Consider the following 13509-nt stretch of genomic DNA (forward strand, 5'->3'; position numbering starts at 1 on the left):
GGGGGGGGGTAAGAAAGGAAGAACACGATAAAATTTAGAGGTTCCGGAGCTCCGCTCCTGTGAGCTCCTGCCCAAAATGAAGCAAACACACACACGCAGGCTTATTTTATTTTGTTTGATTTATATCCTGCCCTCCCCGCAAGAGCAGGGGATAGCTGAAATGTTCTGTTAACTAGGTACTTCCTTGCACTGAATTGTGTTTAACAGTCACTCCAATGGGGTGCAATAACGTGTGACAATCCAGAACTCCTGCATGAGGGCAAAGCAAGAGGGGGGGGGGGAAGCATCAACTGCTGTCCAGGGAAGGCTCAGAAGTCGCAAAACCACAGATTTTTCCATCACTGTGAAATTCAGGTTCTGTGCTGGCAGAAGAAAGCAAGATAGCCTAGAAACAGATGGGAGCCGCACTTGCGTCCTGCCTGCCTGATGGCACTTTGTTCTAAAGCAGTTCTCTACCAAGGGGATTAGCTAAAACACAAAGAGGCAGGGAGGGGAACCAGGCCAGAATAATCCTATAAACACAACCCAGTCGATATATCTTTAATATGATCCCACTAATCCAATTAAGCCTCACAGGAAATCATATCTCAAATTCCATGCTTCAACATGATTGGCTCTGCATCCACTAAACACTTTATTAAGGAAGAGATCTGCAGTGCTGTTTTCCTGTTTTTCTAGTTTGGGTCTGAAGTGGCCTCTCTCTCCCCCAACTCCAGCTCCCCCCCCCCCCCATTCCCAAACTAAATATATCTTGTTTCAACGTAACCTTTTCAAATTGTAAGTAAATGTCTATACAAGACTGGCTTGTGTGGCTATTTCACAGGAGAACTGCTGAATCCTGCTATTTCACCGGCGGAAAAAAGTCAGCCCCTACATTTCTAAGTCAGGCACCGTTTGAAAGATTTCTCATCCCTTTGATGTTTTGTCTCTCTTTTTTAAAAATGGAACTTATGATTTTTAATAGCAGTGCTCTTTTCTCTTTCCTCACATCAAATATTTGCCAAAAAGGAATGCATTTTGCAATGTTATATCGGGGGGGGGGAGGGGTACGGTTTGCAAGAAAAAGGTGCTGGAACTCTCAAGAGGAAAATGGAGAAACACATGGGTGCCCCTCATAAACTTTTTTTTTTAAATAAATATTTTTATGTTTTATTGACTTTAGTACAATTGGCCATTACAGCATATGGATGTTGAAATTACAAAGCCCCTCATAAACTTTTAAACATTTTTGGAGAATTTTGTTTCCACCAAGAGATTCTGGAACTCCATTCTGCCATATTCCCCCAGAAAAAACAGCCCTGATTATATCTATATTAATAAACCAGCATTATAAATGACATACACTGCAGGAGAAATGCTAATCAACTGTGTGTAAATAAGCTCACGCACGTGAGTGCGCGAATGGATGTGCACACAAACACACAGGGCTTTTTTTGTAGCAGGAACTCCTTTACATATTAGGCTACACACTCCTGATGTAGCCAATCCTCCTGGAGCTTACAGTAGGCCCTGTATTAAGAGACATGTAAGCTCTTGGAGGATTGGCTACATAAGAGGGATGTGGCCTAATATGCAAATGAGTTCCTGCTACAAAAAAAGCCCTGCGCACACAGACACACAAAGCTGCCCTACATGGAGTCAGAACTCTGGTCTGTCAGGGTCAGTGCTGATTGGCAGTGGCCCTCTAGAGCAGGGGTGCTCATACTGCAGCTCAAGAATCAAATGTGGCTCTTCCACACATATTGTGCGCCTCTTGAAGCCCCCACTGCCCCGTTGGCTCGCTTGGGGAAGGCCTTAGTCTCTTTTAATTCACTGTTCCAAGCCAAGCCACTTGGCAGCTTGGAGAATGCATTTAAAGTAAAAGTTGCTTTCTTTCTACCTCTCTCTCCCTCATCTATTTCTTTCCTTCCTTCCTTGTGATTCTATGAAATGTTCCCAGTCATGGGGACTGAGTCTGCATATGCACATCTGCTGCATATGTACACACTGTGCTCAGTGGTTGCTTATAGACTGGGAGGATTGTGCTCCTACACCACCCCACCCCCATGCATGCAACGTTTGTAGGGGCTACTGTCAGAAATGTTCTCTACCACTCCCCACAAGGTTGAGCTTTGCTCCAGAGAATGACATGCCTTGAACGATGATCAATTAAAGGCAATATGTTATAGATGAAAGTGAGATCAGAAGGTAAATCAGTATCTCTAGGTATTTTGGCACCTGCCCTTCACTGGTAACTGGGCAGAGTGCTAAAAGTTCAGCATCCACAGTGAAAATAAAGTTCTGAGAGCACCAAGAAATGCAGAGGTGTTTCAGGGATGTGTTATCTGTGTAAGAAGAAAGGTTTAAGGTGGCATTCCTATGTTAGAGATCAAGAAATGTCCCTTGTTTAGTTGGTTTCTGGCTTAGTTTGTTTTGACTCTCTTCTTCCCACTGCTGGCTTTCTAGGAAAGGAAAGGTCCCCTGTGCAAACACCAGTCGTTTCCGACTCTGGGGTGACGTTGCTTCCACAACGTTTTCACGGCAGACTTTTTATGGGGTGTTTTGCCATTGCCTTCCCAGTCATCTACACTTTACCCACAGCAAGCTGGGGACTCATCTTACCGACCTCGGAAGGATGGAAGGCTGAGTCATTCTTGGGCCAGCTACCTGAACCCAGCTTCCGCCGGAATCGAACTCAGGCTGTGAGCAGAGAGTTCAGACCACAGCACTGCAGTACTTCTGCTTTACCACTCTGCGCCACGGGGCCACTTTGGCTTTCTAGACTTGTGTGTAATTTGGCCATCGAGGCGCTAGGACTCCCCGGGAATGCCTCCAAAAGCCTCCACAGTACACCATGCCACTAGGACTACCGATCCCCAGGTGGAGGCAGGGGATTCCCCGGTTTGGAGGCTCTCCCCCCACTCCAGAGCCATCAGAAAGCGGGTGGGGGGAGGGAAATGTCTGCTGGGCACTCCATTATTCCCTATGGAGACCGATTCCCAGAGGGAATAATGGAAAATTGATGCTTGGGTAGCTGGGGCTCAGGGGTGTGTGTGTTTTTTTAGGTAGAGGCACCAAATTTGCAGCATAGCATCTGGTGCCTCTCCTCAAAACGCCCCCTGAAGTTTCAAAAAGATTGGGCTGGGGGATCCCATTCTATGAGCCCCCAAAGAACGTGCCCCTATCCTTCATAATTCCAAATGGAGGGAAGGAATTTAAAAGGAGTGTGGTCCCTTTAAAGGTGATGGCCAGGAACTCCTTTCAGAGTTCAGTTATGCTTGTTGCACCCTTGCTCCTGGCTCCATCCCCCCCAAAGCCTTCTGGCTCCACCCCCCAAAGTCCCCAGATACTTCTTGAGTTGGACTTGGCAACCCTACCATGCCACAAATTTTTCTTAGTCTTTAAGGTGCTACTGGACTCTTGTTCTTTTCTACAGTAAAAAGTCTCAAGCATGGTGATGCTACATTTGGAGAGTTTAGAAAGACTGTTAAGTAAGATGCCCCTCATATGTCAAAATAACATCAAATTCAAAACATCTGCTGTGATTCAGCCAAAGGATCTGGCAATGATAGGATACACAAGGAGCAGAACATTGACTTCAGATTCCTCCATTCCCCCCTCCTTTAAAAAAATTTGCTTTAAATAATTACAAAAAACCCAGCATAAAATCCATTCTTAGTATGTTTTGCAGCAAGGAAAGCACAGTCTGTAAACAGATAGAAATAACCTTAAAACTAACTTAATTGATTAAAATCAGGGGTGGAATTCTAGCAGGAGCTCCTTTGTATATTAGGCCACACCCCCTGATGTATCCAATCCTCCAAGAGCTTACAAAAAAAGAGCATTACGACATTTTCACAACAGACTTTTTACGGGGTGGCTTGCCACTGCTTTCCCCAGTCATTTACACTCCCCCCCCCAGCAAGCTGGGTAATCCATTTCACCAACCTCGGAAGGATGGAAGGCTGAGTCAACCTTGAGCCGGCTACCCAAACCCAGCTTCTGCCGGGATCAAACTCAGGTCATGAGCAGAGAGCTCAGATTGCAGTACTGAAGCTTTACCACTCTTTTAATATCTGATTTAAAAGTTGAGATGTCTTAAAAATTTGGCTTATAAGAGTAGCTGGACAATAACACAAGAAGAAAAAGGGGAAGATCATACAAGGCACTGAGAACTTAAAATGGTCAGTGAACTATCATAAAAAGCCATAAAAGGGAGAACACACACACATATCTTCAAACCAAATTAGAATAAGCATTCCACAAGTGGGAACATGCCTAATGAACATCCCATTATAGACTGAAGTCAACCCAAATTGTGTTGCAATTTGTCCCTCTAGTCCTCGCCAAACAGGTGATGTATATATGTGAGTGGAAGAAAAGAGCTGTCCACGATCATTTTCACATCCTCCCCCCCTCAAATGGCTATTTCAACCATGAACATTTGACACACCTCTAAAAAAAAGATCCATTTTTGGTAAAAGGAGGATGCTTCAGATTAGACGAATGTTTAAAAACAAAACACAAACTTGTGTAATTACTTAGCGAGCCCATAATCACGTTGCCCCCCCCCCCCCCCGCAATCTGCCATCCCAAAGGAACATATGGACATTTTATAGCGAACAAAATTTCAGCACTTCTGTGAACCCAATGTGCTGCCCTTTTAATTACACATATGCCTGCTGAGTACATATGACAAAGAGTCGAGCAAAGCTAATTTGCTATCAGCATGAGAGCAGGAATTAATACTAACTATTAACACTCTACTTAGTTATCTTGACTATCAATTATCCCCTGAGACAGGACAAAATGGATTTTTTGGTGCCAAAGGAACTGGAAGCAAGTGATACAAACACATGGTAGATCCTAGTGATAACTGAAATCTTCTTCCTATCAGTTTGGTGTAGTGGTTAAGTGTGCGGACTCTTATCTGGGAAAACTGGATTTGGTTCTCCACTCCTCCAATTTCAGCTGCTGGAATGGCATTGGGCAGAAGTCGTTTTGTAGAAAAATAGGTGGTGGAGCTCATCCAGGGATTGTTATGCAGCTGCACCTACTATTCAATGGACAAAGTGGGAAGGAGGTGGAACTCTCAGAAAGGTTCAGGAGCTATGCTCCTGTGAGCTCCCGCTGAATCCGAGGCCTAGCCTTGGGTCAACAATAGCTCTCGCAGAGGTTGTCCTTGAAAGGGCAGCTTCTGTGAGAGCTCTCTCAGCCCCCACCCACCTCACAGGGTGTCTGTTGTGGGGAGGGAAGGCAAAAGGAGATTGTGACAGCTCTGAGACTCTGAGATTCAGAGTATAGGGCGGGATATAAATCCAATATCATAGAATAGAATCATAGAGTTGGAAGGGACCTCCAGGATCAACTAGTCCAACCCCCTGCACAATGCAGGAAACTCACAAATACCTCCTCCTAAATTCACAAGATCTTCATTGCTGTCAGATGGGCCATCTAGCCTCTGTTTAAAAACCTCCAAGGAAGGAGAGCCCACCACCTCCCGAGGAAGCCGGTTCCTCTGAGGAATCACTCTAACGGTCAGAAAGCTCTTCCTAATGTTGAGCCAGAAACTCTTTTGATTTAATTTCAACCTGCTGGTTCTGGTCCTACCTTCTGGGGCCACAGAAAACAATTCCACACCATCCTCTATAGGACAGCCCTTCAAGTACTTGAAGATGGTGATCATATCACCTCTCAGCCGCCTCCTCTCCAGGCTAAACATGCCCAGCTGCTTCAATCATCATCTCCTCCTCTTGTTTGGCTCTGGAGTTGGGCATTGCCCTGAAGGCTCCACCCACAGCCATAAGTTCTCAAGTCCATCTCCAGAGACTGCTGAGCATCTTCTGTGGTCTGTCCCTTTTCCCACCTCTGTTTTGAGGTCTCCTATTTTTCTCTTCTTGTAAACTGTGCTAGTTCACCACTGTGTGGACAAAGAGCTTTTTTCCTTTTAAGTCTTTTCCCCTTTTAAGTATATGAAAAGTATGAAAGCAGCAGGGAGACAGACAAGTCTTCCCTGAAACAACTAGGCTGAACTTTACAGAGAATTCTCAAACAGGAGCTTTATGCACACGCAGAGAAATTCTACTCAACATCCATCAGGCAGAAATGTGCAATGCTGTCAAGGCATAAGAACATGGAGAAAACAATCTGCTCCTTCATTGAAGTAGACAAGAAAACCCAGCTTTTCTCCTGGGGTTCTTTGTTTCATTCTGAAGCCATACAGATCAGGCTGGCTCTGCAGCAAACAGCTGGAAAAGGACCACAAATTCTTCAACAATGTTCCCTTTTTGCCAAGCGTAAAAAAGTAGGAGACACAGCATTCACGACCCAGACATCTAAGCCAACAGAGATTTTTCCAAATGCACCATAGACTTCACCAAACAGTGAAAGAGAAACCTGGCTTTCCACAGGTGGAGCAGGCTGTACCTTTTCAGAAGAAAGATAGGAGAGATGCCAGTTCTTAATGTTGCCCCCACCCACATAAAATAAAACACATCTTCCCCACAAATAATAATAATAATAAAAAACCCTAGCGCATCACAAAGAGATATTTCAGTCCAGCCAACCCAGAAGTGAGCCAGCATGAACAGAAGCGCCCTGGGACGGCCCGATGGTGCGCGTCTGTTTGCCAGAACAGGGGTAGGCAGCGCGTGCCTTGGAGGAGTGTCTACAGTGCTCAAGGGCTTGAACCCCTGTGTTTCCGGTGACCCCTGGCCATTCAGACGGCCAGGAAGGCAGTTCAGAAGTGCTCCTCCAATTTGCTACCACTTCCAAAGCGGTAGTTTTTTGAGGCATGACTGGAGCACCTATGGATGAGGTGAGTGCAGGGACGGATTAACAAATAGGCCAAGTAGGCACTGGCCTATGGCCCCCATGCCTTTAGGGGCCCAGGCTGGCTTTTTCTGCTGCTTTTCTCCCTGCTTGCAGCCCTCCCAGCCTGCACGCGCAGCCAGCAACTGAGCCGTTCTTCGCTCAACTGGCCTGGTGCAGCTGCTGTGGCACCATCTCCAAGTTTGCCTCTCTCTCCCTCTCCCCTGCAACTTTGTCAAAGGGGCTTTTGAGAAGATGCCTGAAGGCTGCAGTGGGGGCAGTGTGCTCCTACTCTGAGATAATTGGTGAGGGGGTCCCCAAGATTTTGATTGCCTAGAGGCCTCCACAGGGTTTAATCCGGCACTGGGGAGTGGGATGGCAGACAGATGTTCACGTTTTTGGATGTGCTTTTTTGATCCCCCTGGGTCCCATCCCTGTGTCGGCTTAAACTGCCGGTCTGGATTCAGCTCTTGATGCTCTTAAAGGAGCTGGTTTTTTTTAAAAAACACAGAAGCCTTCCTAGACATTGCCCATCTCCACCTCCATGAACTTGGGCCTCTACCACCTCTTCTGCTGCGTAGGCTCAGGCCTAATTCCTCTTCTACCGGCTTCTTCCTGTTCTGCAAAGATGCACTATTAACCAACCACCGGGTGCTTTCAATAAGCAACATTACTTTTATAGGTTATTATGAACTGCAGCCATGTACTTCCCAGATCGCAGCAATAAACTATTTGGAGAAGGGAGTCCAAGAACGCTGCAGGTCTTTAAAGCCTGAACTTCCCGCTCCATTAAAGTGTCTACCGAGTACTGTTGTATATTTCCCATTATGGCTTCATTCAATTTAATCTGAAGAAACAGAGCAATCTCTTCCTTCCCTTCTGTATAATTATAAGAAAACAGGCCTTAAAACCAACAATACCTGTTACCAAGCAGCACTAAGCAACGGCATGCTTAAGCCATCCCTACAGAATCACCTTGAAATCACTATATTGTCAGCATATGAGATTTCTGACAAGCCATCCTATTCAATATTGAGTAACTAACAGAAAGATGTGCTGTAGATCTTGGCTTCAGAGCTTGGAAGGTAAATTTCATGGCCAAAGTTATTAATCTGGCTTTGGGGGAAAAATAATTATACAAATAAAATATAATTGAAAAATAAAGATTATTGGTCCGAAATTTTGTTTTGCAGAGAATGCAATATCTAACATGTGTTACACTTTTGTAAATTCCTTGGCTTTAGATGGGTATAACCAGGGCTTTTTTTTTGAGCAGGAACACACAGGAATGCAGTTTCGGCTGGCTTGGTGTCAGGGAGTGAGGCCTAATATGCAAATAAGTTCCGGTTGGGCTTTTTCTACCAAATAAAGCCCTGGGTGTAACTCTCCTTTGGACTGCATTGCAAGTTCTCAGTTGCCACCTGGCACCATCTTTCAGAGTGAGGTAGGGAAGAAGAAGACCATCACCACCACCGATTTATACCCCATCCTTCTCTCTGGATCAGAATCTCAGAGCGGCTTACAATCACCTTAATCTCCTTCCCCGACAACAGACACCCTGTGAGGTGGGTGAGGCTGAGAGAGCTCTCACAAAAGCTGCCCTTTCAAGGACAACTCCTGCAAGAGCTATGGCTGACCCAAGACCATTCCAACAGTTGCAAGTTGTGGAGTAGGGAATCAAACCCAGTTCTCCCAGATAAGAGTCTGCACACTTAACCACTACACCAAACTAGGTACTGCATGCCCAAAGATCCTCGAAGTCAAGACTCCCTGCCTGTGGAAACCTAGCATGTTACTGACAAGGGCTGGCACTTTGTTTTCTTCCTGAGAAGTTTTAAGTTCAAACAGTCCCCCCCCCCCCTTTAAGCCCCCCTCCTGGATCAGAGCCAGAACTCTCCGATGCTAAAATCTGCTGAGAGAGTTCATACCAGGTCACTGTCAAAGTAGGACATTCAGCGGGATATCAGACTGGCCCATTACAGTAATTCTTCTGTTTTTTGAGTAAAATATTAATTTTTAAAAAATCAATGTATTTAATGTTGTGCATTAATTTGACTTTCCTGCACGTTCAAGAAGATCTAAGAAATAACAACGTCAAGACTATGTGTAGGGGAAGGAAAAAAATCAAACACATTTCAATGAGATGAGAAAAGATTTATCTACAAGGAAGCAGGCATGAGCAGGGATTCCTTCAGAGAAAGGTCATACTGACTGTTTTATCCCTGTGTTATCTGTGAGCCAGGAAGATTTTTTTAAGACTGTCTTGCATTGGGGTAGCCATATTACTTGATTGTCTAAGTATCTTGATCAGTCTAAGTCTGAGCATGCCTCTTGGCATCATAATGAACCCCTCAACCAGCCCAGCAACTTGGACTCAGGTGCCCTCAGTGGAAGAGCTGGAGGAAGCAGGGCTGAGGAAGAGGAGGAAGAAGAAGATGAAGAAGATGATGTTGGATTTATACCCCACCCTTCACTTTGAATCTCAGAGTGTTTTACAATTTCCTTTACTTTCCTCCCCCAGAACAAACACCCTGTGAGGTGGGTGGGGCTGAGAGAGCTCTGACAGAAGCTGCCCTTTCAAGGACAGCTCTGCAAGGCCATTCCAGCACCTGCAAGTGGAGAAGTGGGCAATCAAACCCGGTTCTCCCAGATAAGAGTCCGCACACTTAACCACTACACCAAACTGGCAAGGAAGAATCTAGGTCCCACCTCCACATCCTGACAACTGAGCATGGTCTGTTTGCTTATTATTAGAGCGGGCCTTAGACCAGTCATGCAGAGGGAAAATACTGAGTGTGGTCTAGGAAGCAAGTGAAGGGCAATTGGGAACCAGTTAAAGGAAAAATTTAGAAAGACAGAGATGACGTCTAAACAGGGCTTTTTTTTGTAGCAGGAACTCCTTTGCATATTTATTTATTTATTTATATTAAGATTTATACCCCGCCCTTCTCACCTAGGTGTCTCAGGGCGCCTGATGTAGCCAATCCTCCAAGAGCTCACAGGGCTCTTCGTACAGGGACTACTATAAGCTCTTGGAAAACTGGCTGCATCAGGGGGGTGTAGCCTAATATGCACAGGAGTTCCTGCTACAAAAAAAGCCTTGCTACTAGAATTCAAGTGGGAGTGATTTGGATCTATGTGAGATTACCGTCTGGGGCCCCTGGTCTGTAAAGCTGTTAGCTCACACCAACCTTCTCAGCAACAAAACCAGAGTACCCACAAGCAAGCCCAAAGTTGCTGCATGTTCTGCCCCCCCCCCCCCCCGAAATAAGCAAATACACATATGAGGCAATATTAGGATGTTTTTTGGAAAAAAGAAAGCGGGTGTGACACATGGCGAGCAATCTGTAGAGTTACGCAATTCATCCATTTCAACACAGGAGGGAACTAAGGCAACCTCCTCTCTTCTCCCCCTGTCCCATCAACACTTCTTTGATCACATCTTTAGACTGGAAACTCTGAGCTAGTTCACTTCAATAAGCCATTTTCCCCTAACCCAACAGCAACATTTTAAAAAAAGAGTCATGCGCTATTTATGATGCTATTTCTTGGGTTCCTTCCACTAGACTCTTTTTTTTTAATTTCCCACCACCAAAATTAGCAACTCTCCTTTACCTGCCAGAAGACAATCCCCTGTGTTGCCAACTGGCCAAAACAAAGAGCTAAGCTGAGCTGAATTCCACTCTGCTGTTATAAGACAACTTTCTTTTACGGTCATACATAGAGACAATGTCCTACTGTCCTACCTTGGTTCTTCCCAAGGGTGGAATTCTAGCAGGAGCTCCTTTGCATATTAGGCCACACACCCCTGATGAAGCCACTCCTCCTAGAACTTACAGTAGGCCCTGTGCTAAGAGCCTTGTAAGCTCTTGGAGGACTGGCTACATCAGGGGGCATGGCCTAATATGCAAAGGAGCTCCTGCTAGAATTCTACCCCTAGTTATTCCCCATACATTGGTCATTCCCCCCCCCCCCAGTCTTCCTTTTCACTTCATACAACTTTGACAGCCAAGGGTTTACTTCTTTCCCTGCCATGGTATTTTGGTGCACAAATACCGAAATTTGCAGCTGCAAATTCTCTATGGTTGCCAGCCTGGCACTGGCACTTAGTGGGAGGTTGCACGGGCCTACCAGATCAGCATCATGCTCATAGCATGATGTCACTTCGGTTGAGAATCTGAAGTGCTACAATTGCATCATGGGAGCAACCCAAAGTTTCCTGCTTTTTCCTGGTTCAAGACCCTTTACATTTTGTTTCCCAGAAGAATGCCTATTGTAAAGAAGAAGAAAACCCATGTCCTTTAAAAAAAAAAGAATTTTCTCTTTAAAATGCTTATAACAGGTAAATACAAACCAAGAAGTCCGGTTTTGAACAGTGAAACCAACTGGAGGATAAGGGTTAAACACCATCTCCCTTCCCTGCACAGCCCCAAGAGGCTGCAATTGTCCTTTTGCAGACATAAAGAAATGTGAGATCTTTGTCTCATCTGTTTGAGCCTGGGGATTCTTTCACTGGAGATGCCAAGAGGACTGAGCATGGGTTCCTATGCCTGCCAGCCCTACCGCTCTGCTCATGAACACAGGAAGCAGCTCTGTCCCAAGTCAGACCCTTGACTCATCTGCTCTGCAGTGTCTATGCTAACTAACAAAAGCTTTCCAGGGTCTTAGGTGGAGAAAGTCCTTTTCCCAGGGCTTTTTCTGAAGCAGAAACTCCTTTGCATATTAGACCACACACCCCTGATATAGCCAATCCTCCAAGAGCTTATAGGGCTCTTCATACAGGGCCTACTGTAAACTCCTGGAGGATTGGCTACATCAAGGGTGTGTGGCCTAATATGCAAAGAAGAAGACGACGAAGACATTGGATTTATATTCTGCCCTCCACTCAGAGTCTTAGAGCGGCTCACAATCTCCTTTCCCTTCCTCCCCCACAAAAGACACCCTGTGAGGTGGGTGGGGCTGGAGAGGGCTCTCACAGCAGCTGCTCTTTCAAGGAGAGAGTCTCAGAATGGCCTACAAATGCCTTTACCTTCCTCCCCCACAACAGACACCCTGTGAGGTGGGTGGGGCTGAGAGGGCTCTCACGGCAGCTGCCCTTTCAAGGACAACTCCTGCGAGAGCTATGGCTGACCCAAGGCAGCTGCAAGTGGAGGAGTGGGGAATCAAATCCAGTTCTCCCAGATAAGAGTCCGCATACTTAACCACTACATCAAACGAACCACTACATCAAACAAACAATAAGAATTTCTGAAACACCAAGATACAGGCCAGGGGGAGCAATTGGATCCCTAGATGAAGAGACAGCAGTGAAACTGAAATAACCCTTTACTTTGCAACTTGATTAACATTATTTGTTCTATTTACTTTATCTGTAGGCCATTCCAGCAGCTGCGAGCGAAGGAGTGGGGGAATCAAACCGGTTCTCCCAGATAAGAGTCCGCGCACTTAACCACTACGCCAAACTGGCTCTTAACCACTACACCAACAGACACCTTGTGAGGTGAGTGGGGCTGAGAGAGCTCTCCCAAAAGCTGCCCTTTCAGGGACAACTCTGTGAGAGCTATGGCTGACCCAAGGCCATTCCAGCAGCTGCAAGTGGAGGAGTGGGAATCAAACCCGGTTCTCCCAGATAAGAGCCCGTGCACTTCACCACTACGCCAAACTGGCTTCCTGCCTTTTCCTATATCTGATTCATTACTTTCTGCATGCATAGTGTGTGCTTTGTCAGTGAACCGCAATCGCTCCCCAAAGAATGCAGTGGGCACAAAACCTAAACAAACAAGACGCATCCACAACCCTCCCCCCACTTTGCCATAACCTTGCTTACCTTCCAGAGGACAGAACCGGGACACCTGCTCCGGCATAAGCTTCCCTTGCTTGTGCTGACAGTAAATCTCTGCAATCTCTTGCCGGCACTGTTTTGACTTGGCTCTGGACAAAGCCGAGATTGCCTCCTTGCCCGAAATCTCGCATTTCGGTGGCTGATCATACCTGATTTCAGGCGAGCTATTCCCACTCTTTTTAAAGTGATGCTGCTTGGGAGAACTGTGACTATCCTTGAAGCTGCTGCTGTTTTTGGGGGCCTGGTTGCTATACTGCAGCACTTCATTGGAGTTCTTTCCCAGGAGAGAGTTCTCCTTCACCTTTTCCTCCCGTTCCAGTTTTTTCCTTAAATGTTCTTTCTGTTTGCTAAGGGGCTTTTTCACCAGCTCTGGCTGGCGCTTTTGCTTTTGTGTCCTGGGCACAAAGTTGCTATTGTCAATATTTTCAAAATCCTTCGGAACGGAATTTTCGTTATTGCTGTCGGTTCGCATTTTCTCTTTGGGGCGGTGGGAGAAGTAGCCATCCTGTGGAAGGACAGAGGAACACCATTAAAAACTGCTACAGTAACGAAGAAGAGAAGCCATGTTGGATCAGGGCAAGGGCCCTTCCAGTCCAACATTCTGTCACACAGTGGCCAAAAATGCCATCAGGAGGTCCACCAGTGGGGCCAGGACACCAGACGCCCTCCCACTGTGCCCCCCCCCCCAAGCACTAAGAATACAGAGCATCACTGCCCCAGACAGAGAGTTCCAACGATAAGCTTTGGCTAATGGCCACTGATGGCCCTCTGCTCCATATGCTTATCTATTCCCCTCTTGAAGCTGTCTATGCTGGCAGTTGCCACCACTTCCTTTGGCAGTGAATTCCATGTGTTCATCACCCTTTGGGTGAAGAAGG

General features: G+C 46.1%; 1 protein-coding gene across 1 annotated transcript in view; it reads right to left on the bottom strand.

Moving 5' to 3' along the window:
* The window catches only part of XYLT1 (xylosyltransferase 1), a 339162-nt gene that overhangs the window by 151060 nt on the left and 174593 nt on the right, over window positions 1–13509 (bottom strand). The window contains exon 3 of the mRNA XM_060260787.1: window positions 12617–13136. Coding sequence (XP_060116770.1) covers window positions 12617–13103 — 487 coding nt within the window. The 5' untranslated portion in view covers window positions 13104–13136. The remainder of the gene's footprint in view (window positions 1–12616; window positions 13137–13509) is intronic.

Source organism: Heteronotia binoei, chromosome 20 (assembly GCF_032191835.1).
Source record: "Heteronotia binoei isolate CCM8104 ecotype False Entrance Well chromosome 20, APGP_CSIRO_Hbin_v1, whole genome shotgun sequence".
NCBI lineage: Eukaryota > Metazoa > Chordata > Lepidosauria > Squamata > Gekkonidae > Heteronotia > Heteronotia binoei.